Source organism: Diabrotica undecimpunctata, chromosome 1, assembly GCF_040954645.1.
Source record: "Diabrotica undecimpunctata isolate CICGRU chromosome 1, icDiaUnde3, whole genome shotgun sequence".
Classification (NCBI taxonomy): Eukaryota; Metazoa; Arthropoda; class Insecta; order Coleoptera; family Chrysomelidae; genus Diabrotica; species Diabrotica undecimpunctata.
In genome coordinates this window covers 1783417-1810846 of record NC_092803.1, presented here as the reverse complement: position 1 = coordinate 1810846, position 27430 = coordinate 1783417, and the positions used below count along the sequence as shown (strand labels likewise).

Sequence of the window (27430 nt, the reverse complement as noted above, 5' to 3'; positions counted from 1 at the left end):
GCCTTATTATCATTATGTAGTCTCAGAGAACAACATAAAATCGCTGACATACGCACACCGTATTATTTTAAGTTGCAATTAGTAATTAGATATATGCATTCCAAGCGGTCCGTTTATTTACTTTTAAATCTGTAATAGCCGGCAAAGTGCATGATTTAACTAAGCAATATTTTCTACTGATTTCTATGATTCATGGCATATGATATTCTTACCGAAAAACAAATAAACTGTCGTTACTATAATTAAAATAAGATAAAATAAAATTATCTTTTGTAAATACTATTTATTTAATTAAAATCATTTTCCCTACTTTTCATCTCTTGTTTCGAATGGGCATTTTTCTTCAATTACGTTAAAAAACGTTAATTTAATTCATGTCTGTGAAAACGAAAATACAAATTATACAACCCTGAATCGTGCTTGTGTTCATCGTGGCACCGCTGCACTTCTATCGTCCATAAGAAATACATGGCCCTATCTCCGCAATGTTATTTTCTTAACGTGAAACGCTCTATAGGAATATATTTAGTCCAGATAATTTAAATCTTAATTTCATTTCTGGATTATTTATTTAACTACTTATTAAACTTTATAAAATTCAGAAGAGGACTATTTACAAGTAGAACAAAGATCGTTTTTACAGACAATCGGTGTATTTGATATTCGACAATTAATTATCTAAACCAATTATTTAAAATAATGTTATAATCTACCTATTTTCACTTTTTTTAAATAAATTTCTTAAAAAAATTCAGTTTTCGATGTAGACAATACATTACGTCATGAAACGCCACTGATAAATCTGAACAATTAAGAATTCGAATAATTTGTGCTGCCCAAATTTTAATTTGCTATAATTCATCGTGAATACGTCTATTGTTACAGCTGGCTCACTGTAAAGGACTGCATATTACCGATTCAAATGTACCAAGAGCTATTAAACTGTTTGTTGTGAACGAATATTATTTTGATTGTCTTATCAGTAAACGAAATATTTGATTTACACCCCGTACAAGTAGTTGATCAAGTCAATCGATCTTTATGAGTCACCCTCCTCAATTTATTGTCGAAGTATAAACGCGAACAGTTTTATCTGGTATGCGTTTTCAAATGTATTCTTAGATAAGAGGTTTTTGCAAAGTTTTTGGTTCAAATTTAACACTTGTAGCATTTTTCTCCCGTATGTTTTCTCAAATAGCTTTTCAATAAACCTCTTCAAACAAATTTCACTTGAAAGGTTTTTTACCGGTGTGCGTTTTTATATGACGTTTTAAACTGTGTTTCATATTAAACTGCTTAAAACAAATTCCACACGTGTAAGGTTTTTCCCCAGTATGTATCCTCATATGTTTTTTTAAGACGGATTTTTGAGAAAACTGTTTGGTACAAATTTCACACGTAAACGGTTTTTCCCCAGTATGCACTCTCATGTGCACTCTTAAAGTATTAATATGTGAAAACCGATTGGTGCAAATTTCGCATGCATGAGGCTTTTCGCCATTATGAACTCTCATGTGTTTTTTCAAGTCTGCATTCCTTAAAAACGATTTACGGCATTCGTTGCAATTAACAAGATTTTCTCCGGTATGCGATCTCATATGCACATTTAAGTAGGTTCTTCGTGAAAATTTGTAGTCACAAATTTCACATTTAAAAGGTTTATCTTCGTTGTGCAGTAACATATGTTTCTTTAAACGGCATTTAACCATAAACATTTTGGAACAAAATTGACATGTAAATGGCTTGTTTTCAGTCTGTCGCCTCATGTGTTCTCTTAAGTGACATTTTTTTAAAAATTGTTCAGAGCAAATTTTACATGTAAATATTTCTTTGCCAGTGTGTTCGCACATATGTATTTCTAAATTTTTCTTTATCGTATAGTGTTTAGGACAAATTTCGCACGCGAAATGTTTTTTTCCAGTTTTTGTTTTTGTACAGTTAGTTAAAGATTGTTTCAAGCTGCTGCCACTTTTCACATTTTCTTCTTTTAGTACATCATTTACTTCACTTCGTTGTTTATCTTCACAGGAGAAACCTAAAATTATGTTATATTAAACGAATATTACGTAAAAAAAGAAAAAAATAGCAATATATTATTGTCGCCAGACAGATTGTCGCCTATGCCGATGACATTAGCATTATGTCTCGCACAAGAACAAACGGCAGAAATATATTCATAATTAAAAACAGGGACAGAAGAAAACGGATTAGAAATAAATATTCAAAAGGCAAAAAACTAACACAGGCAAGAGCTAGAGGAAACAGACGCACAGTTGACTTAGAGGACGATATTGAAACTGTAGAAAGTTTCACATATCTAGAAGTTACATTAAACACGGATGGAACAGAAGAACTAGAAATTCAAAAAAGAATAGTAAAGGGAAACAAAGCTTACTTTTCACTTGCCCATGTGATCCGTTCCAAAAACACACACTGGAAATTGAAAATCATGGTCTACAAAACTATTATCAGACAAATAGTATGTTATGGATGCGAGACATGAGTCATGACAGAACACACAAAAAGAAAGCTGGAGGTATTTGAAAGAAAAGTTCTAAGAAAGATATTTGGACCTACTAACGAAAACGGAGTATGGAGATCCAGATACAACCATGAACTTTACTAAGTGTTCAAAGAGGTACCAATCTCAGAATTCGTTAAATTTCAGAAACATCAATGGGCTGGTCATATGGGAGAATGAAGTGGTAGCGGACGCGCAAAATTTGCTAGACGTGAGAACCTGGAGAAGATCGGCGCGGGACCGGCAATGTTGGACGCATAGTTTGGAGGAGGCCAAGGCTCTATTTGGGCTGTAGCTCCATTGGAGGGAGAGAGAGAGAAGTATCATACTTAAAAAAATTACAATCTAGGTTCGTCTTATAACTTGTCAATTGAACCTACTTTGATCTTCAGTCAATTTTCAACATATTATTCATTATGATGCCATACAAACCAAGATTTATAAAACTTAATTTTAGAGAGTCTTCGATAAATTTCTTATTTCATAATGACTTTCAATTCATCAATTTTTTGATAATTTAATAATCTTAATTTTCTATGTGTGACATATGTCAACTGTCACCTTTGAGGAATTATTTAAAAGGCTGGCATTCGATTCCCATCATTCTATTTGCTGATTCAACTCCCAACAAACAGTAGGGTTCTGACCTGTACCATAAACAAAAAAAAATCTTTTAATATGTTTTTTGCGGAGTCCAGAGTACAGTCTTCTTTGTGTTTTTAAATGAAATAATTTAACATAGAACCAGCTTAAAAGAACATTTCTGTATTTTTCTCTAAAATGAGATCTCTCCTATACTTTGTCTCAAAGTGACTAGTCTGTACAGGGTAAGATATGCAATACTAACCTTTGGAAATTTCGCCAAGACGTTGCCAGTTTTATGCAGTGAGCGATGGGGTTCTCTCTTGTCTATCTTTCAAAATAAACGGAATAAACCAGGAGTTCTCAACAAGCCCTCACATACAATTTTATGTAATTTACAAATATCGTTTGCTAATAATTTTACATAATACTATACATTATTTGCTTCTAATAGTAACTTATCAACTTTTATCTTTTATTAGTAGCAATAGTATAATAAAACATGCAATAAATAAGCATTTGTTTCAAAGTTTAAAATAATTCCGGTAATTTCTACTAACTGCCAAATTTAAAATGTTATTTATGTCCCTGCGGTGCTAATTACTGCCATAATGTGTAAGGAATTTGTAATTTTGGTTGATAGCAACTGCAAATACTTTCTTCTAAGTTATTCCGTAATTAAGAAACAATTAGAGTAATTCTTGTACATAATATGATTAAAAGCTTGATACATCTAGGGCCTTAATTAGTCTTTATTTGTTCCTAGGAGCGAGTAAACATATTCAAGTTACGATTATTTGTACCATCTTATCCCTTTCGGTCACGCTTTTTTTTAGTGTAATGAAATATATTTTGTTAATAATTCCAAATTATTCCCAGTTATGGGACTCTTTTGTAAGGTAATGTCTTTTGGTAGGAATATTAGCATTTTTTATAAAATAGGGCCCGTTTTTGATGTTGTTAATTGACAAAATTGTGACTAACTGTAATATTTACTTAAACGAAGTTAAAATTCTTGTGTCGTCAATTGACGACACAGTGACTGAAAGGGTTATACTGTTAGTTTTGTTATTGTTATTATTTGTTGGTGGCTGTTGTTGTGATTTGCCGTTGGCAATTATTGTTATTTTCTGTTGTTGGCTATTGTTTTATTTGACGCCGAATTTTTACCGCAAAATGGAGAAAATTGTTCAATGGAAACATGGAAAAGCTCTGAAACTTTCAGGAAAGCAGATACTAATGAATATTATGAATTATCATCTTAATCAGGATAACAACGATTCTGTATCAAGTGTAATTAGGAAAGTGTCAGAAATGAGTGGTGTTTGCAAAAAGACTCAGTTTTGTATACAGGAGAGCAAAAAATATTATTCCAACCTTCCTGATTACGTAATTTGATAAACCTGTCAAACTTACTTTTGCTGAAAATCCTACCCCATCTGGCTGTATAAGGTGGATTCTTAAGGGGAAATTCACATAGAATGGGATCATGATCTGATGAAAAATAGGAAATCATTCCCATATCTGGATATAGATTAGTACAAATATAATCATTTTATGATTGGTGCACTTTAAACAACATGTCACTCAATATAAACAAATGTCATAAAATGACATTCTCAAGGCAAAGAAATCCAATTGAATTTGTTTACTACATAAATAACTTGCCATTAGCCTCGAAAAATGAAGTATTAGATTTGGGAATCTGGTTAGACACCAAACTGTCATTCTCAAGCCACATCAACCAAGTAACAAATAGAGCGATGAAAGTGCTGGGATTTATCCAACGCACATCAGTGGACCTGTCTTTGTTTACATTTAGAAAACTTTATTGTGGTCTCGTTAGACCCATTCTGGAGTTTGGATCAGTTGTATGGTCCCCATCATACCACTGTTACATTCAACAGATTGAAAGAGTCCAGAATAAATTTCTGAGGGTAGCAGCCTATAAGAGTGGATACAGGAGAGAGGAATACAACTATCAGTGGGTAAGAGATAGTCTTAACTTACCAACACTTGAGTCAAGGAGGACATTGTTAGATTTATGTTTCTTACACAAAGTTATCAATGCTTTTATAGATTGTCCTCAACTCTTATCGCTTGTTAGTCTTAAAGTTCCTAGTAGAAGCAACAGACAATCAGAAATCTTTTCAGTGCCATTTCACCACACTAATTATGGTATCAATGAACCAACTACACGATTGGTCCGGAGTGCTAATAGCCTACCAAGACAAATGGATATTTTTGACTCCAAAATTAGTTTGTTTAAAAAACAACTAAAAAGTATCTTACAATAAGTTTGTTGTACATCTATATTATTCTTATATGTTTGTATTATTCTGAGGTGTTTGTTATTTTAATAATTTATTGTTGTTAAGGTGTAACTTTGTAAAACTTGTGATTGTTATTTTAATAATTTATTGATTGTAAGATGTAACTTTGTAAAAATTGTAAGTAAATGGATGCCGTATATAAATAAATAAATAAATAATTCAATATGCTGTTATTTCTGGTTGGATCGGTAACCAGCATTCTCATATTAAAACTATTAAGTAAATTTGTAATGGTAATAACATGCCTGTGTGATGAATCCAGATAATCAATATTAAAGTCACCTGTCAAGATAATAAAAGCACTTTGTGGAATTTTTTCTAGACATCTCTGTATTAGCACATTTACTGCATATAATGCTTCTCTGGTTCCTTGAGTATTTCTAAATCCAAACTGAGTTTGTCCAATGTCTTGTTCTAACTTTTTATATATTCTATGATAAATAATCTTTAGGAATACTTTGAGTATGCAGCACATTTATGATTATCTATTAAAGAATAAATATTTAGTAACAAAAACAAACTAACAATATATGTATCGAAGCAGGCAAATCTAAGCATTGTATTAAAAAGAGACTTAACTAGGTCACTAGGTAGTACTAACTAAATTATAGAAAATTATAATTTAGTATATCAAGAATGGTCATTCATTTTTTTATTAAATGACTTTAATTAGGTTTCGGATATCCAAAACAAAGAAACAAGTCTTACACTATTGGCGTTTTTAATAGAAATATATATGAAATCAAAATCTTTCACATTTTTGGTCTCAATAGACTCTAATTAGCTGTCATTTAAGTATTAATTATATTAAAATTATAATTATATTATTATAAATATAAAAATTAGAAATAACTTCTAATGATAATTGAGGCCAGGGTTGGAAGTAACAGTTGCAGGTGCGACTACAAAAAGAAATATTTTTTATTTACCTTTTTTATTCCTTTGTTGCTCTTTATCTGATTTATCTTGATCTGCCTCTATTTCCGTCTTTATAACACGTTTTAGTTTATCTTGATCTGTTTCTATTTCCGTCTTTATAACATGTTTTAGTTTATCTTGATCTGTTTCTATTTCCGTCTTTAAAGGACATATCTTTAAGTCTGAATAAACAAATGTATCATACGCATTTTCTCGCATGGGCTCTTCCTTAATTTCAATTTTAATAGTATCGGAAGGATCATAATATGTTTCATTATCGTCTATTTCTATTCTACAACTCTTCTTACTAACTTCTTGTTTTATTTCCATTTGGTTAAATTTCTTATATAGTTGAGTCACAGTATATGCAAGTCTATACCAAAGATCTATACTATTTTTATACTATACTGTGGTTGTGGTTGAGTTGTAAATGTAAACAAAACTATTTTTATAACGGCGGGACGGAGGGTATCAAAACACAGAACCACAGAAAAAATAATTCGAAGTGACATGACATTACGGATTACGCCTAACGTTAACGGCATACGTCATTGGGCAACGCCAACAGTAAGTTTATATTAAATGCAGTCTATGAACGCCAACGGAAAGTTTATAAATCAGCCTTTTTACTTCATTCATTCATACGCCAATTTATTACTATATTAACAACAAATATAGACGCAATATTTTATGCATATAAAAAAAATATGTTGTATTGGTTAGTATGCGGTATGCTGTGTGGGTGGGCTCCTGCAGTTTATGCGATAAATGTATATGAATGACACCATATATTTTTCACACATTTTGTTTTTTGGATGTAAATATAAAACTGGAATATGAAAATAAAACAAGAAGTTAGTGAGAAGTCTTATAAAATAGAAAGAGATAATGATCAATGTGTGATGGTCCCTTGCGTACCGTTAAAATTGTAATTAAACAGGAACCCAAACAAGAAAATACATCTGATACATTTGACTATTTAGAATTGAATAAATTCCCTGTAAACACTGAAGTAGGACAAAATGAATATAAAAAAGATGATATAAGTTTAAAATATTGGAAGAATATTGGTCCCAGTGAAGATAGCCTCAAATTAGCTGTCAATTATGTTTTGTAGAACGAAATATTGCGTTGGCAGTGTTGCCATGTCCTTATAATGTATACCTATTATATGCTTCAAATACCAAGAGATAAAGTTTTTAAAATGTAAATTTTTATTATATTATTTTATGGATTCTGCAATTGTATACCTTATATAAAACATTAATGAATTAATATTTGTTTCGTTTGATATTAATTGCAATTAGATGTCTTTTTAACTTTATTATTTATACTGACATTTTACTATTTACTTTTAAAAACTGTTTTAAAACTATTTACTTTTTCTTTTTTTGGTAATTGTTAAGTATTACTTTAAGTAACACTGATTGATACAATAAAATGACAGCAATTATATCCTGAGGAAATTATTATATAAATGACTTGCTAGCCTTTTGTCGTAAAAGAAAAACAATAGGCATTAAGTTGATAATGTATTGTAAAGAATAAGATCGCATGGAGGCATAAGCTTAGGAATAAAAGCCTTTCCAGTAAAATGTTTTTTATAACTGGTTTGTATTTTAGGTTTTATACAGGAGGAGAATAAAACGAAAACTTTACCTGCACATTCATCTCATAAAAGAAGCTGTAAATGTTAACACTGTGAAGGAAAAATATTAAATAAACATATAAAAGTTGGATGGAACTGGACAAGGACATTACTAATCTGAAATTTGTTTTAATCAGTTTTCCCTAACCAATAATTGGAAACAACATCTAATGGTACACACTGGAGAAAAACCATATAAGTGTGAAAGGTGTTTTAAACAGTTTAGTGATATATGTAATTTGAAAACCCACTTAATATTGCACACTGGAGAAAAATCTTTTACATGTGAAATTTGTTTGAAGCAGTTTAGTGATATAAGACGTTTGAAAATACATTTGAGAGTTCAAACTGGCGAAGTGTGAAATTTTATATGTTTTTAGATCATTGTAAATTTTGGCAATCTTTTTTTTTGTATGCTTTTCCTGTTTCACATAATCAATAGGTAAAGTGTAATTGAATTAATTCTGTTTAATTTAATGAGAGGATTTTAGTTATTGAAGACAATTCCAATTTGAAATTGTCTTTTTTGTGTGCACAAAGTTTCAAACTTATATTTCATCCAGAAAAAAGGTAAAAAAATTTTCAAAATCTGTAGTTAATAAAATAAAAATCTATAAAAAGTAGCCATTGGAAGCAAGTCGTGTTGGAAAGTTTTCACTACTCCTCACACTGTTCTTAAATCAGCACCTCTGACTACAATGAATAAACTATAAAGGAATTTTAATGTTTTCAAAAGAACAGGCCAGAAAGAAACCTGGTTGGTTGTCAACCTATGAAAAAAACCTTGCCTCACAAAAGTGCTAAAGTTAAAGAAACTGCAATAGGCCAAACAATACCAGCATGTGACCTCTGTTTTTTTTATGCTGAAAGGAACTGTTCATAATAAAGTATTGTACTATTTGTTTACAAAGTCAGTGTTGTGTGTAAAAATATTATTAAAAACACAAGGAAACCATTACTAATAGCTTATTTTTGCCTTTAAAAGCATTACTTTATTTAGTTCAAGTTTAGTTAGAAGTTCAACAAAATTACTTCTTAACAAAAGAAGGGATTTCTTTAGATCAACCACATGCATTAACCTGTGTGACCTAAAATTAAGGGCTTGGATGAGGTTGATTTTGTATTTAAATGGATGGTAGTTGATAAACCTATCGGAAGCTATTGATTTCCTAAAATAAACTTGTTTTGGGTGATTCTGAGATACCACATTTGTCATTTCTCATATAATTTATTTAAAAATGTTCCAAATAACACAAAAAGTTCACATAAATTATTTAGTAAGCAAAGTAATGTCTCGAAAAGGCCATACTTTACACAAAGCCTTACTCTTTATTAATCCTTGAGGTAGAGCTCCATAAGATCGACTATCTAAAGAATTATTGACATTATCACCTTCCAGCCATACATGACCAAGAGGTACATGCTTGTACGTTCTGAAGCCAGTTTTTACTTTCTCCCCCGGAAGGGCCACTATTCTTTTACATATCTGTTGTTTGGGATTGGTAGGACATTTAGCTATTATAATATCTCCCTTGTTTAAGCCTCCTCTGAGTGGTGAAACGTGCTTTGTCAATAGAACATCATCAGAATGTAAAGTCGGTTCCATGGAAGGACCGGAACATATTACAAAATCACCACCGAAGCGAAGTGTACAATATGCCATGCAACCGTATTTTATTATATTTCCAACATTAATGGTTAAATTTTCTAAAACACTTGACATATTCTTATAGTAGGAGGGCACAATATTTATTTAAATTTGTTATTTTAGTCATAAGTCATATATTTATTTATCCTTATATTTATATAATATTTACCTCACACCTTAGGGTAGAGAGGTGTTCGATTATATATATATATATATATATATATATATATATATATATATATATATATATATTTATATAATAAACCTTAATGCCTTAAACCAACTTAAAATTAAAAATTATTTGTTATCCACTCCACCAGTTGTTTTTGTGTTTTGACGTTTTTGTCAAATGTCAAAATCATTTCTCTATGCCAAAATATCACCTTCGTTCGATTACAGTTACAGTGTGTTCTGTGTTCCGAACAAATGTTCGGAAATAAATAAAAACGATTTATAATGCATTTATACAAATTAAATGAAACATATTATTGTGTATTTCTTTAAGTTAACATTAGTAGAAACCTTTAAATATTATTTCTACGCGTATATAATAAAATATGTCTAGTGGCTGTAATGCCAGTGTATTTGGCAAAGTGATTCGAAAAAAGAACAGACCTACTGCTTATGACAGTTCGGACTGGGAGTAGCGAACCGAGTATAGCATGGGAAGAATTCAATTCGATATGGATGGAGATCGATTCTAACAGAAATCTTAAAATTTATTTATAGTAATTTTTGTGACACATAAAATCAAAATTAATAATATGGAAATAAAGCAAGAAGCTAGTGAGAAAACTTATAAAGTAGAAACAGATACGTATGATGGTTCATTAAATGCTCTCAAAATTGAAATTAAGGAAGAACCCAAGACAGAAACTGTATACCATTCATTTGATTATTTAGATTTAAAAGAATTCCCTGTAAATAACGAACTAAAACAAGATGAATATAAATTTACACTATTTGAAGAAAAGCAAGTAACAAATGAAGAAAGTAAGTAAAAAAGTACATTTGTTTTCTTAAACTGGGTATCAATTAAAGCTTAGAGCCACTATCCTGAGTCCCAGAGTAAATCTCATGCCTTATTTTGTTTAATTTAATCGTTCGATGTGAGCTATAAAGAAATCTACATAATTATAAGTGGTTTAAATATTAATATTGGATTAGTTTAAATATTATGGAGGTTATAATTTTTGTGGTTGATTGGCTGAGCAGCTGTAGGAATCTGTTTTTGATAATTTTAGGATTAATATCATATATATAAGCATGGGTAGATTAATTGAAGAATATCAATTTTGATTAGTTCCTGATATACATCATAATCCTTTATTTTATTTATTGGACAGTCCCAAAATATGTAATATGTTTTCATTTGTCAGCCTTCATAGTATGGATTATTGTTAATGTTGATTTTATTTTATGTAAATGTGATCTTGTCAAGCAATGACCAGTCCTCAATCCTCATTCTTATAATGGTAGTAATTTGGTGATATTCTACTGAACAGTAGCATAGATATCTAATTTTACATTACATAAAAGTTATTATTTTACAAACATTTGATTTTAAGTGTAAATGGGACCATCGTATGTCCTCAAATTATGTCGGTATTAGTAAATATGTTGCTTTACCAAAAAGTTTCATTTTCTATAAAGTTTAAATAAAACGTATTGATGTTATCAACTTCTGTTTTGATAACTATCAACTAGGTATATCTGTGATATACCTAGATAGTAATAACACTAATCTACTGTACAGAACATGCATAGTTGCACACACAATGACCGGGGTGACTCTGATAAATCTGAGCAACCCTACTGGAGATTGGGTAACTAATTCCAATGGACAGTAGGGTCAGGGCAGATGCAAAAGGGAGAAATGGTTCTCCGAAAATGGGGTTAAGCTTAGGGTGAACAACCTGGCCTTGTAAAATACCTTCTAAAATTACAATAACCAAAGAGATGCCTCGGAATGGAACAGATATGATGACGACCATGGCAAACAAATAAGGACCTGAGTATTGGAACTGAGAATGTGTTAGGCTTGCACACACCTCCAGCAGCCAAAAAACAATAGAATTACTAGAAAAAAATCAGATGAAGTGGTACCAGAAACCAGGATATATGCAAACTGATAGTATTTTCTGTAGTGGTAGGTCCAACAATCTACATGAATTTGGAACAGTTTTATTATGTAAAATATTATGCTGAGTTCTGTCATGGATTTTAACCAGTAAATGAAAAAAATTGTTACATGAAGTTTAGAGGAAGACTATCCTACATTTTAATGTTATCAATTCATGCAGCAGCCGAAGAAAAGGATGAATCAACAATACCTTTTATGATCAATTGAAAACTCTGCTTGAATACCAAGCAGCATGGCAGACATTGGTTGAGACAGGTTGAGATCTGTAGAAAATCAAAATGATGTTGAAACAATGTGAGAAATGATTCAAAGTTCATAGTATCCACTGTGGGAAAGTGGATATAATTTTAATCAAATAATATTTTTCAACATATAAAACTGAGCAGTACAATTCAATTACAGTTTGTTCATTGCAATAAGTGTTAATAAGTTTGATAACAAGGTGCTGTCTCTAATTGGGGTGCTGGTAGCTTTTTGACGTAAGAGAAAAAAAGCAGTACACATTGAGCTTGCCAACTGTCATTTAGTTGTAAGGAAAAAGATCGAAGGTTGGAATAAACTTAGAAAGGTCAACTTGGGCTATAAGTTTACTTTATTTATTATATCCCTTTGCTTCTGCAATAATTTTTTCATTCCAATAAAATATTTATGGTTGGTTTGTATTTTAGGTTGTTCCTAGGAGGAGAATACAATGAAAATCATGGAAATGTTACATTCATCTCATAAAGAACAATATACAGGTCAGCATGCTAAAGGAAAAATATTAAATAAAAATATGAAAATTATGACCGGCCAAAGACATTACGAGTGCGAAATTTGTTTAAAGCAGTTTACTGAGAAAAGTAATTTAAAAACACATTTGAGAATGCACACTGGAGAAAAACCTTACAAGTGTGAAATTTGTTTAAAGCAGTTTACTACTACAAGTCATTTGAAAAAACATTTGAGAATACACACTGGAGAAAAACCTTACAAGTGTGAAATTTGTTTAAAGCAGTTTCGCCAAACAACTAGTTTAAAAAGACATTTGAGAGTGCATACTGGAGAAAAATCTCATAAGTGTGAACTTTGTTTTAAGCTGTTTACTCAGAAAGTTCATTTGAAAAGTCATTTGATAGTGCACACTGGAGAGAAACCGTACAAATGTGAAATATGTTCTAAACAATTTGGTGCAGCAAGGAAATTAAAAGCACATTTGAGAGTTCACATCTTACAAGTGTGAAATTTTTTTTAAATAGTAGATGTAGTGTTCAAAGCATCTTCTCACTAGTCTGAACAGATTCCACTTCAACCACGTCGCCATTTCTTATTTTTCTACGCTCATCAATGGTGTACATTTTACTTGTTGGGTCTGCTTTTTAGTCAGTTGAATCAATGATACTGTAAATAAATCTCTGAGAAAAAAAAACAATTTGGTGACTTCAGTTCACTAGATGACATAAAATTATTTTCTGGTAGGCTTTCTCTAACTTTGCTATTTTTTATTTTTTTTAGCTAACCATAATGTTACATAATAATATAACTTTCTAAATACTTAGACCTTAGTCACTGTCACACTGCCGATATTTAAAAACAAATAGAGGAAATACTTTTTTGAAATAAAAACAGTTTGGTGGGGTCACTTCACTAGAAGATGTTATATTTCTGTCTGTATTATCTATGGATAAATCAAAATCGTCAGTCGTTCAAATATACTTAGTGATGGGCTTTTTCTCCTTATTTTTTATCATTGGTTTTGTCTTATTTAATTGATAGTAAAGGATACAGCTTTCAGTTTTTTGCGATCTTGTTTTTATTTGAGTAAATGTGGATGTTAGTGTAGTATCATATAAATCAGAATTTACTTTCTGGGTGTTTGTAGCAGACAGACTTCAGAACTTTCAATCTCAGAAGCAGAGTCCAATATAGGACTATGAATCCAAAATATGATTTATGAACATTCAATTTCTGTTCGCAATTTAGGCTCAATTTCAGCTCTAGGTCACCATCTTCATACAGGTCACAAAATTGATTTTGAAAAGTCCAGAATAACCATGGGTAACACACTAAATTTTTGGTTGTTGATACAGCAGCACTGGCGCAGCTTATTGTATCAACTCAGTGTGTCAACACTATTATGTCATATAACACGGTAAGCCATTGACACTACTTGGAAGTTTAAAATCTTCTGTAATGCGTATGTCATCAATAGAGAGTTATTGCAAACACAGATTTTATTCTTTTATTTTTTTATTCTTTTATTAAATATTTTGTATATATAAAAATAATCTATAAACTATAAATTGTATTTGTTACCTATTATAAAAATTAAAATAAGATCATCGAAAAGAGTAAAACTTTGAATTTAATTATTTTCTCATTTAAAGAATAGGTACCATAATCCATAATACAAGTCGTACAATATGGAAGTGCAATTATTAGAAGTAGCTATTTTAGGAGTTGTTAAATACTCTTGCATATTATGAGTATATAAAATAGGAAATTTATGCATAATGGATTATTAAGAAATAGTGGATATCCAGTTCTCAAATACCATTGTAGAATCTTCAGACAGCAGTTCTAAGTGCTGTATAATCTATCACAAATTGCGTCAAGAATTGTGAATGACAGAGCTTTTGGTATTTTAAAGAGATTTACCATTTTAACATGTGGAATGAGATGCAAGTTACCTTTTGTTCACAGAATAATACCTAACAGATTGTTCGGTTTTACATAAGATTGTAGTTAATAGAGAAAACATGGAAATACTGGCAAATGAGGGTGCAGTTGATATTTTAGTGTAGTACTTTTGATTAAAAACTTTTCATTTATAGATACTAATCTATAAGCATACATCTGTAATGAAAATGTCAAATATATTAAATTTAATAAAGTTACAAATATATTCTATGTCTGATCTGTGATTATTAAACACTTTAAAATTATTTAGACATTACTTATATTTAAATTAACTTTTACCTGGTCGATAAAACAGCCTTTTAAAATTGCTGACAAATAGTCATAGACAAGGCTCTCAAAAACGTTGAGAATACAACTTAGAATGCTAATAGGTCGATAATTGTTCACTTGAGATTTATCTCCAGATTTTAGTATTTGGGTAATAAAGCTAGTTTTCCAGTAGACCGTGTACATCCCTGTCTTTAATGACAGGTTAAAAATGTGGAAAAGAGATGTAAAAAGTAAAAGACTAAAGTGTTTAAAAAAAGAAGGTGGAAGACCATCTGGACCTGACCCTTTGTTGCTATCCAAAATGGAAAGTTTTTCATATGTAGACGAAATAGAAATGCTAAATTGTGATAGGTTTATGTCTCCTATTAAAAAGGTTTCATCCTGCAAATCAAAATCTTTATCACTATAAGTTTTGGAAAAGTATTCAGCAAATAAATTGACAATTTCCATGCCAGAAGAGCCAGAAATATTATTATAGTGCATAACAGAAGGAATATTATTCCTGTTTTTTTACTGTTAACAAATTTACAGAAATTTTTAACATTATCTTTCAGATACGATTCAGTTAGAGCAACATAATCAAGATGTCATTGTTCTTTCAGTTGTTTACAGTTAGCTCTTAATAAAGAAAACTCATTATAGTCAGCAAGTAATTAAGATTTTAGATGTTTTTTATGCATTTTCTTTTTTTGGTTATTGTTTTTTTAAGCTCTGGAGAAAACCAGACAGGAAACTTTTTTGCTGAATAGTTTTTCAGGGGAACAAAAATATCAATTGAAGGTCAATAACATCATAAAACATGTTGATAATAGGTTTGTTCCAATCCAACACGCAATTTTTGTACGGTCCGAAAACCGTCACGAAACTACTTGTACCGTTTTTAATGCGCATGTTCATCATTTGTATCGTCTGATGACGGTAATTTGTAAACCGATGTTGGAACGATTTTCTGACAACTGACATAATTTGGTGACAATTTATTTTTTTTATTTTATTTATTTAATTATTAATCAGTAGTTTGCACAAATTTAAAATAAAGACCAATCTACCTAAATAATTCTGGTTTTTCACCCTAGGTTCGGCTAATAGCTCCAAATCATCCTCACTACTATAATAATCAGAAAAATCACTAATTCCTTCGTCGTCAGTCATATTTATAAAGTTATAAATAACGAGAAACAAATATATAAATAAATAATAAGTCTATCATAAGCACGTGATAAAATCATTAACCCAACTTCTTTTTTCTGAACAAATTTGCTGTTTTAATACAAAATCTAAGTTAATCTAGGCCCAACAAATTTAAAGAAGTAGAATAAAATCCTAGTGCGCAAGTCATCCCAACCAGTACATGTATTTGCCAGATTACTGAAATTATCGTCACGAAACCGGTGACGAAACCGTCACTGGGCGATCATAATTTTTGTTGGAACGTATTTTGTTTAGTGCGCAGGACCGTAACCGTTACGTGACGGTTTTCGTTGTGTTGGAACAAACCTCATATTATCAAGACTTTTATCTTTAAGCAAATCATCCCAGTTAAATTGTGAAAGAAAGTTTGTTACTTCCCGTACACTCTTTGAGCAAAAGTCTCTAGAGAAGCCATCTCCAATCAATCCTGGCTCATTTGAGATTCACATTTAAACCCAAATGAGAGTGGAGGATGATGCCTATCTTCCTGGGGCAGGGCACTCTCAGCTCTAGATACCTCAACCTCTTGATCTTGGACCATGACTAGATCTAATAAGGAGTTGTTTTCATTTGTAACAGTGTTTACTTGATACAAATTATGAAATGAACATAAAAATGAGAGGAACTGAATGGAACCGACTTCATTTGGTGAGGTTCCTGGTAATGGAGTAGCCACAGAAGACAATCCATCAATGAACTCACGGACTATGACGCGGATGACGTGCAACGGTACGTAAATTATATGAAGTATATATTTGATTTAAAATGGATTTAGGACTTTTTTATACTTTGGCAACTATGTCAACTTCGATCTCTGTCCAACGGTAAGTAAATCATTTAAAAGGTGGCCCCAAGTGTTTATAATAAAATCTATCATGTAATTTATTATATGGGATAAAGACTGCGGGGATAGACCAAATAAAATTTGTATATCCTTTAGACGATTCGGGTAAATTAACCTTCTTAAAAGGATACAGAGAGCAGTTAAACCTAAAAATAATAAACTTTAAATCATTTGATACAACTACATTTGGTATACTTTGTTTACCTGCTACTTTATTCCTATTGGCAGTTCGAATTTCATTTGGAATTCTTAACAAATTAACCAATAATCTAATGTTATCGGAGCTAAACCGAAAGAAATCTTTACATTGACTATTGGTTAAATCATTAAAATTAAAGTGCACGTCTACCTGCTCAATATCTTCTCCTTGTAGCAAATTAACAAGAATTAAGTCTTCAATTTCGTTATCATCAGCACCAGCTATTATTGCTGCATCAATTTCCAAATCCATTATTCAATAAAAAAAAACAGTTAAGTGTTAAGTACAAGTAGTTATATTCGAGTATGGCCACAGTATAGACAACAACTATATCAACAACTATAGTTATCTATACTGTGGTATGGCTATGACTAATTTCTAGGTTACAGTTAATGCCAAACGTCGGTTGTCATAATAACGTTAAGTCTTATCGTACCCCCCAGAACAATTTGCGCGATAACTCTCTTGATACCTGTGTTTCAACAGACCGTTATCCGTTATTTACGTCTCAATACGGTATTAACGTTTGACGTTGCGATATCTCTCTATTAGATGGACTGCATGTTTTTTTTTCTTCCGTTGGCTATTTTTATCTTATTTTGCACCCCCACCCCTTAGATTTATGAAACCGCCACCCCCTATAAGATATACTAAACTTCGCTACGCACGCCACTGAGAACAAGTTATGGTCGCTGGCACGATACTGGCTGACTGGCTGGTTGATAGCATTGCGCAGAATATTTCAATATGGATGGAAATCGATTCTAACAGAAATTTTAAAATTTATTTATAGTGATTTTTTTGACACATAAAATCAAAATTAATAAAATGGAAATAAAGCAAGAAGTTAGTGAGAAAACTTGTAAAGTAGAAACAGATACGTATGATGGTCCATTGAATGCTCTCAAAATTGAAATTAAGGAAGAACCCAAGACAGAAAAAACTGCATACGATGCATTTGATTGTTTAGATTTAAAAGAATTCCCTGTAAATAACGAAGTAAAACAAGATGAATATAAATTTACCCTATTTGAAGAAAAGCAAGCAACAAATGAAGAAAGTAAGTAAAAAAGTACATTCTTTTGTTTTCTTAAACTGGATATCAATTAAACTTTAGGGCCACTATCGTAAGTCCGAGAGTAAATCACAAGGGGTCCCCCTGCCCTATTTTGTTTAATCGTTTGATGTGAGCTATAAAGAAATCTTCATAATTATAAGTGGTTTAAATATTAATATTGGATTAGTTTAAATATGATGGAGGTTATAATTTTTGTGGTTGAGTGGCTGTAGGAATCTGATTTTGGTAATTTTAGGATTAATATCACATAGAAGCATTGGTAGATTAATTGAAGAATTTCAATTTTGATCAGATCCTGATATACATCATAATCATTTATTTTATTTATTTTACAGTCCCAAAATATGTACTTATTGTTTTCATTTTTCTGTCTTCATAGTATTGATTATTGTTAATGTTGATTTTATGTAAATGTGATCTTGTCAAGCAATGACCAGTCCTCAATCCTCATTCTTATAATGGTAGTAATTTGGTGATATTCTACTGAACAGTAGCATAGATATCTAATTTTACATTACTTAAAAGTTGTTATTTTACAAACATTTGATTTTAAGTGTAAATGGGACCATCATATGTCCCCAAATTATGTGGGTATTAGTAAATATTTTACTTTACTAAAAAGTTTCATTTTCTATAAAGTTTAAATAAAATGTATTGGTGTTACCAACTTCTGTTTTGATAACTATCAACTAGGTATATCTGTGATATACCTAGATAGTAATAACACTAATCTACTGAATAGAACATGCATAGTTGCACACACAATGACCGGGGTGACTCTGATAAATCTGAGCAACCCTACTGGAGATTGGGTAACTAATTCCAATGGACAGTAGGGATGGGACAAAATGGGGTTAAGCTTACGGTGAACAACCTGGCCTTGTAAAATACCTTCTAATTACAAAAACCAAAGAGATGCCCCAGATGGAACAGATATACAATGACGGCCATAGCAACAAATAAGGACCTGAATATTGGAACTGTGAATGTGTTAAGCTGGCACACACCTCCAGCAGTGAAAAAACAATAGAACAACTAGAAAAAAATGAAATATATTTTTGAGCGGGTCAGAAACCAAGATGTACACAAACTGATAGTATTTTCTGTATTGGTAGCCCCAACGTTCTACATGAATTTGGAACAGTTTTGTTATATGAAATAGTACGCAAAGTTCTGTCATGGATTTTAACCAGTAAATGAAAAAAATTGTTACATGAAGTTTAGAGGAAGGCTATGCTACATTTTAATGTTATCAATTCATGCAGCAGCCGAAGAAAAGGATGATTCAACTATGAATCGACAATACCTTTTATGATGAATTGAAAACATTGCTTACAGTTTTATCTAAATAAGATACTTATGATAAATTTGGATGCTAAGGTACAAAAGGAAAAAGTCAACTTGCTTGAATACCATGCAGCATAGCAGACCTGTTTGAGATCCATAGAAAATAAAAATTATGTTGAAACATTGTGAGAAATAATTAAAAGTTCATAGTATATAAACCTCTGTGGTAAAAGGAAAAAAGACTAAAAAGAGTTTACTTGTTTGATGGCAAATGCTGGAGTCTCTTAAAATTAAAAATGAAAAAAAAAGGAATACAACAAAATATTACACCAGCTCTTTATAGATATTAAACAAGCATATGCTAGCATCATACAAGTGGAGCTGCAAATATTTTATTGAAGATAATAATAAGTTAAATAATTGAATGAAAGTTAAAGTATAATTTAATCAAATAATATTTTGCAACATATAAAACTGAGCAGTAAAATTCAATTACAGTTTTTTCATTGCAATAAGTGTTAATAAGTTTGACAACAATGTGCTGTCTCTAATTGGTGACCTGGTAGCTTTTTGACATAAGAGAAAAAAACCAGTACACATTGAGCTTGCCAACTGTCATTTAGCTATAAGGAAAGAGATCGAAGGTTGGAATAAACTTAGAAAGGTCAACTTGGGCTATAAGTTAACTTTATTTATTATATCCCTTTGCTTCTGCAATAATTTTTCCATTCCAATAAAATATTTATGGTTGGTTTGTATTTTAGGTTGTTCCCAGGAGGAGAATACAATGAAAATCATGGAAATGTTACATTCATCTCATAAAGAACAATATACAGGTCAGCATGCTAAAGGAAAAATATTAAATAAAAATATGAAAATTATGACTGGCCAAAGACATTACGAGTGCGAAATTTGCTTAAAGCAGTTTACTGATAAAAGTAATTTAAAAACACATTTGAGAATGCACACTGGAGAAAAACCTTACAAGTGTGAAATTTGTTTTAAGCCGTTTCGTGCAGCATTTAATTTAAAAACACATTTGAGAACTCACACTGGAGAAAAACCTCACATGTGTGAAATTTGTTTAAAACAGTTTACAGATAAAAGTAATTTAAAGACACATTTGAGAATGCACAGTGGAGAAAAACCTCACAAATGTGAAATTTGCTTTAAACAGTTTATTACAACAAGTCAGTTAAAAGCTCATTCGGCAATGAAACACAGTTTAGAAAAACCATATAAGTGTGAAATTTGTTTAAAGCAATTTACTACAGCCCGTCAGTTAAAAACTCATTCGGTAATACACAGTTTAGAAAAACTTCTTCAATGTGAAATTTGTTTAAAAAAATTTACTGATAAAAGTAATTTAAAGACACATTTTAGAACTCACACTGGAGAAAAACCTCACACGTGTGAAATTTGCTTTAAGCGGTTTCGTGCAGCATTTAATTTAAAAACACATTTGAGAACTCACACTGGAGAAAAACCTCACACGTGTGAAATTTGTTTAAAGCAGTTTACGGATAAAAGTAATTTAAAGACACATTTGAGAATGCACAGTGGAGAAAAACCTCACAAGTGTGAAATTTGCTTAAAGGAGTTTACTACAACAAGTCAGTTAAAAGCTCATTCAGCAATGAAACACAGTTCAGAAAAACCTTACAAGTGTGAAATTTGTTTAAAACGGTTTACTACAAAAAGTCTGTTAAAAACTCATTCGGTAATACATAGTTCAGAAAAACCTCATAAGTGTGAAATTTGTTTAAAGCAGTTCACTAAAATAAGTTATTTAAAATCACATTTAAGAACACACTCTGGAGAAAAATTTCACAAGTGTGAAATTTGTTTTAAACAGTTTGGTGCAGCATTTACTTTAAAAATTCATTTGAGAACACACACTGGAGAGAAACCTCATAAGTGTGAAATGTGTTTAAAGCAGTTTACTGATAAAAGTAATTTAAAAACACATTTGCGTAGACACAGTGGAGAAAAACCTCACAAGTGTGAAATTTGTTTAAAGCAGTTTTCTACAACAAGTCAGTTAAAAGTTCATTCAGCAATACACATTTTAGGAAAAACTTACAAGTGTGAAATTTGTTTAAAGCAGTTTTCTACAAACAGTCTATTAAAAACTCATTCAGTAATACATAGTTTAGAAACACCGTACAAGTGTGAAATGTGTTTTAAGCAGTTTGGTACAGCGTTTAGTTTAAAAATACATTTGAGAACTCACACTGGAGAAAAACCTCACAAGTGTGATATTTGTTTAAAACAGTTTATTGAAACTAGTAATTTGAAAAAACATTTGAGATTGCACACTGGGGAAAAACCTTACCAGTGTGAAATTTGTTTTAAGCAGTTTGGTACAGCATTTAATTTAAAAATACATTTAAGAACTCACACTGGAGAAAAACCTCATAAGTGTGAAATTTGTTTAAAGCAGTTTACTGATAAAAGTAATTTAAACACACATTTAAGAATGCACAATGGAGAAAAACCTCACAAGTGTGAAATTTGTTCAAAGATGTTTACTACAACAAGTCAGTTAAAAATTCATTCGGTAATACACAGTTTAAAAAAACCTCACACATGTGAAATTTGTCTAAAGCAGTTTATTACAGCAAGTCAGTTAAAAAAACATTTGAGAACGCACACTGGAGAAAAACCTCACAAATGTGAAATTTGTTTAAAGCAGTTTACTGATAGAAGTAATTTAAAAACACATTTAAGAATCCACAGTGGAGAAAAACCTCATAAGTGTGAAGTTTGTTTAAAGCATTTTATTACAACAAGTCAGTTAAAAAAACATTTGAGAACACACACTTGAGAAAAACTTCAAAAGTATTAAATTTGTTTTAAAAAGTTTTTCTCTGAGCACTTCTGATACAAAAGATCTGCATTATCACTAAAACTGAAGCTATTGTATTTGCTGTCCATTGTTGTTTCCAACACTCTGTTTAGAATTTTTGTACCCTGTTAAAGTTTATACAGATCTTTTGCCATCTGTGTCCTACGCATAACAGGGACTCCTCTTGGTTGCTCATATAGTTATTGTCTTTTGCATTCCAGAGCCTCACAATTATATAAGACATATTTTACAGTTTCTGGTTTCTTATCGCATTTCATTGATGCATAGATGACTATTTTATACAGGAATTCTCATACTGTTGCATTCCCGGTCAACATTCCTGTTACTGTTCCCATTTTTTTCTGCCCATATGGAGCAGTTCCCTTGTTCTTTTTGTACATGGTCCACCAATAAAGATTTTATTGGTGGACCACGTGGATATTAGTGGAATTCTGATGTCACAAAAGTGAATTTGTCATATTTTTGACACTAAACATAAAAAAATATTGAACCTATAAATTTTTGAAAAAAGTGACTTGATACATTTTACCTCCATTTTCTTTAATAAAAAATGAGACTTTATACTGAAGTAATAAAGGTGTTTTCAACTATTCCTCTGGCTTTTTTTTGCTAAACAGATGTTCATCAATACCTAGCTTCAATATTTCGACTCACATACTATTTAGTATTCCAAAAATCAAAATTATCTGTAAGTGAAACTAACAGAGGTAAAGAAGGAGTGACTGACTAATTTTTTATTTTGTAACTAATACAAAAATATAAACATTTTATAGTAGACTTAATCGAAATCGTTATCAATAGATGCATTTGATAAATTATTAGAATGTGGTAAATTATTATAAAAACTATGGAACACCTTGGGAACCCATTTTAATAAATTCTACAAATGTTGGTATTTAGTAGAGGGTACTGGATTCACGGATAAGGGGCAAATTAATGTCACCTAGTTTTGGATTTCTCCTGAGTATTGAGATCCAGTTCATAAAAGTCACTTTTAAAATCCGTTTGATAAAATAAATAACCAGGTGCATCTGATCTCACCTGCAATCGAACGGCCTTAGATATTAAAAACTGTTCTCCATTTTGTAAATGGAGAACAGTTGATAGTAGTGCTAGATAATGCGACTGTTGAGATGTGTACATACTTTTAAAGTTCTTAAAATCATTCGTTTCCATTGGGATATAGGTATTTCCTTAATAGGGATTTTTTTGTTAAACATTTTGGCGATCTGTTGCCAATCCCAAGGTGTCATAGTATGAAACTGTGTGTCGCTACACCTCTAGATGTGTATGTCCTCTCAATAAATATTTATGACATACTTTTAAGATTGGGACAAATTTGGAGGATATAAAAGTAGCACATAACCATACCGAGGTTTCTATTTTGCGATGGGCAATTGTCGGACCAAAATACTAAATCTTGAACAGTAGGTGATATGTTTGAGAACAATATCCATTTCAGCAAGCAGGAGGCCATCTCGTTGACTCCCCTCCCAGCGATTGACGCGTCCCACATACAGCAATATACATTTTTGTTACTTGAATCGTGGATGGTGTAGTTGAATGTCCACAGTTTTAGATTATAGAAACTCTGAGCATTTTTTAAGACAGGAGTAGGCAGGCACTTTTCAAGATCAACCATTGTAACTTTAAGGCTAGGAATTGTGGAAGACTTCTCCTTATCAATTTTTTTTAGATTGTATCGGTTAGATGCCTCTACCAGATGTCTATCATATTCATCCTGTAGACTTTTCCTTTCTTCTAGCGTTGACGAATCACGCGGCTTAATTTGGAAACCGTCACAAGTATAGCATGTGTCATTAATCGGCGATTTAAAGGAATAGTTGAACTCTGTGTTAAATATTTCATTATAAAGCCATGGCTTGGCTATATTTTCCAATAAAATATTCTGTTCCTCACATTGTTGTTTATAGAGTTCATACATTTTGCAAATATTCAAATATGGCTCTAGATAATTTTTATTGGTATTTTCACAGCGGTAATGCGACTGTTCAACAGGAAATTGTAAAATGTGTTCGCTTACATTACCCCTCACTTCTTCGTTGATTTTGTTGCGCAGCACCTTTTTATCTTCAGATATCACACTACTAGTTCCTTTTTTAAATAAAGCGGTTCTAACGAAGGTCTGCGAAATGTTTAACGTATTCATGTAAAATAATTTACAAAAGACTACATACGTCTGGTCTTTGGCGAGTGACTATCGTAAAGTTTTGTTCTGTTGATTTTTTCTTTCTCCCGTTCTTTCGCGTCGTGTAGGATGGACTCAACTTTAACAGTTGATGCGACAAATTGACGTTTCTGATTAATATCAATTTAAGCAGACCAAAGCTGTTTTAAAATATGACGATTTTCTTGTGGAAATTTCTCACTACATTTCAATTTGGAAGTTTTTTTGCACGTTGGACCCAGTACCCGTGGTTTTACTAGCTTATTCATTTTCGATGTATACTGTTCACCACCTGCTCCTTTTTCTTTTCAAACTGTAGATTTGCCTGTTTTGTAATTCCTCTTACGTTTACGCGTCTTTATTTTATTATCTCCTTGGACTTCGTCATTGAGAGTATTGCTGTTTCCATTATCATTTGCTTCATTATCACCCGAAACACTCGAACTCTCAGACAACTGGTAATTTGGATCTTCATTTGAGTCGTCAAATATTTCGGAGCAACCATCTCGCCCATCACTTGGGGTTGGTTCTCATGATACTGTCATATATTTGCTCATTTGTTGTACTCTCATCACCAATATGGTCTGCTTCGGTATCAAATTGGTAAGAATTTGATATGTTGAAATAGATGAGCAAGTATCTGATTTTGTTGGAAACACATACTTCCGCTGCAACATTTCGAACATGTCCCTGTTGTAGGTCACGTGAAACTAAAGTTTCATATAAGTAGGAGTATTACGACAACATTAAAAGTGAATAGCAACTAAAGTATTATTTAAAAAGTGGACACCAAAAAACTTGTTAAAGGAACTGATTGTCCTTACTATTGTTTGAATGGTTATCTCGTAATTATATTGTTTAAAAGTGTTTTTTGTGTAATGTCCAGATGGAATAAAAGTATGTCACATACATTCATGAATAATTTGAGAAATTTAGTGTACTGTCACTCAAACTGTTTCATTTACCAAACTTTTAAGTGCTTTAAATATAAATATTGAAGAAATTTTACCTGTGATGACAACCACTACTTAAATATTAACGAAAAATAAAATACAAAATAATTACTTGATATATTATTTCCAAGTTAGGTTATGTGGTCACGTTCTTCTTTTGTAGTCGTTTCAATATCATTTATTTTCCTTAAGAAAGCACACAAACGTTGTCCACGGTTCATTTTGTCAATACTTTCTTTAAATATAGTATCACAAACACAATCACTAAGTTCAAACTTATTTTCGGAATATTTTTTGTGTATCAATTAGTACTCGTAAACGCAATGCCAATTTAATACCAAGTCAGACACGTGACTACAGGCATTCGAGTTAAAGAGAATTAACTGGCATAATAAAGTTTACTTCTAATACAGTCTGTGGATTAGTACTGTTTAACGTCACCTATATTTGTTTGATTTAAGATCTTTCTCTATACCGTCTATCCATCTTTTAAAACCTTCCTCTTGTCCTATTTGCTTGGAGTTTTTATCTCTGAATTAGTTTTACAGCTCAATTATCTCATCATCAGTGGCACTACAGCTCGTTATGAGCCAAAGCCTTCTTCAGAACAATCTTCCATTCGCCCCTGTCTCTGGTAACTCTTCTCCATGCTTTAACTCCGATGGATTTTAGATCGTACGCGCTATCTCAGAGTAGTTTTTGGTCTTCCTCTGGCTCGTCTTCCCACTGGTCCTCTTCGGTCGAAAATTTTTCTGATCGTTGCATCTTCATCTCGCCTAATTACATGTCCTATCCATCGAAGGCGTGCTAATTTAATACATTTTTACAACGGCAGGTTCCCCGAAACTTCTGTATAACTCAAAGTTGTAGCGCCTACGCCACAAACCCTGTTCTTGGACTTCATATATTTTTCTTAGAATTTTTCTCTCGAAACTTTTAAGCAAATTCTTTGTCGTTCTGTGTAAGTGACCACGTTTCTGACCCGTATGTTAACACTGGCCTTATTAGTGTTTTATATATGGTAACTTTAATTTTTCTGAGTAGTTTTGGGGCCATATGTTTCCTCAAGCCATAATATTACTTATTGGCAAGCACTATTCTTCTTTAAAATTTCTTCGCTGACATTGTTGTCTTTGGTCAGCAGCAAGCCCAGGTAGACGAAGGTGTCCACACCTTCCAGTTCATCAATTAATAGTCTAGGTATCTGGATGCCTGATCTAGTACAATACATATACTTGGTTTTCTGTGCGTTTATTTTTAATCCCATTCTCAGTGTAGACGCCCTTAATGATCGAAATGCTTCGATCAGAGATTCTGTGGACCTAGCAATAATGTCTATGTCATCTGCATATCCGATCACTTGTACTTACGATAACATGGCAATTCTGATCTTGTTTGCGGCGCTTCTGATATATCGACCGATGTGAGTCCGAACCACTTCCGCGGATTTTGGAGGCACGAGTGTCTTCTCCTGCCTGCCCCTCGCTTACTGTCTATTTTCCCCTGGACAATCAATTGTAGTAGACGGTACTTATCGTGTCTCAATATGTGGCCTAGATATTCAAGCTTTCTTTGTTTAATTGACCACTTGTACAGATTTATTAAAGATGGTGCCATTCGTATTAATATGGCACTCTCGAATTACTTTTTCTAGTGCAATGTGCAATTCTGTTTAGTATCTGTTCTTTGTCACTAATTATGGAACCATCTCTATCTTTACATGCTATTATCCTGGGTTTGAATTCTTTTCTGCAGCTGTTTATCTTCGGGTAGAATTTTCGAGAGTCCTTTCTTTTGTAGTGGTCAACAATCTCGTTTAGAGCGTTTTCGTATGCCTCTTTATTTTTCCTTTTAAACGTCCTTTTTCTTCTCGTCTAAGATTTTCACAGTCTTCCAGGTTTGATCTCGTTCTGCGCTGCGGAAGTCTCTTATGCTTCATTTTTCCTGTTAGTTAATGGATCTACATTCTTCGACAAACCAATCTTCGTTTATTTTAGCCTGGTTCGTTTTTTAAGAAGCCTTTAGCCGCTGTATGGATAGCTTCGTTGCATTTGTGACTTTACAAATCTAATGATATCT

The 27430-nt window shown here is 31.8% G+C and overlaps 3 protein-coding genes across 9 annotated transcripts in view; 1 reads left to right on the top strand and 2 right to left on the bottom strand.

The window, feature by feature from the left end:
- The window catches only part of LOC140443415 (uncharacterized), a 29427-nt gene extending 22619 nt beyond the window's left edge, over nucleotides 1-6808 (bottom strand). For both annotated transcript variants that reach the window (XM_072534668.1, XM_072534675.1), the window contains exon 1: nucleotides 6366-6808. In XM_072534668.1, the coding sequence (XP_072390769.1) occupies nucleotides 6366-6684 (319 nt within the window). In that variant the 5' untranslated portion in view covers nucleotides 6685-6808. The remainder of the gene's footprint in view (nucleotides 1-6365) is intronic.
- A 1175-nt stretch (nucleotides 6809-7983) lies between these two features.
- LOC140443489 (mitochondrial inner membrane protease subunit 1) lies at nucleotides 7984-9955 on the bottom strand. The gene has a single exon (XM_072534803.1). The coding sequence runs from the start codon at nucleotides 9723-9725 to the stop codon at nucleotides 9273-9275; it is 453 nt and encodes a 150-aa protein (XP_072390904.1). The 5' UTR covers nucleotides 9726-9955; the 3' UTR covers nucleotides 7984-9272.
- A 328-nt stretch (nucleotides 9956-10283) lies between these two features.
- The window catches only part of LOC140443376 (uncharacterized), a 49737-nt gene continuing 32590 nt past the window's right edge, over nucleotides 10284-27430 (top strand). The window contains exons 1-2 of one of the 6 annotated variants that reach the window (XM_072534617.1): nucleotides 10284-10643; nucleotides 20106-26020. In XM_072534617.1, coding sequence (XP_072390718.1) covers nucleotides 10415-10643; nucleotides 20106-22168 — 2292 coding nt within the window. In that variant the 5' untranslated portion in view covers nucleotides 10284-10414 and the 3' untranslated portion in view covers nucleotides 22169-26020. Of the gene's footprint in view, nucleotides 10644-12461; nucleotides 14690-17542; nucleotides 18037-20105; nucleotides 26021-27430 lie in introns of those variants that run through there. The other 5 variants (XR_011951205.1, XM_072534610.1, XM_072534644.1 and 2 more) reach the window with 5 other exon arrangements.

What these genes read in the sequence shown, in the direction of transcription:
- LOC140443489 (XM_072534803.1), bottom strand. Translation starts at nt 9,725, where the DNA reads ATGTCAAGTGTTTTAGAAAATTTAACCATTAATGTTGGAAATATAATA.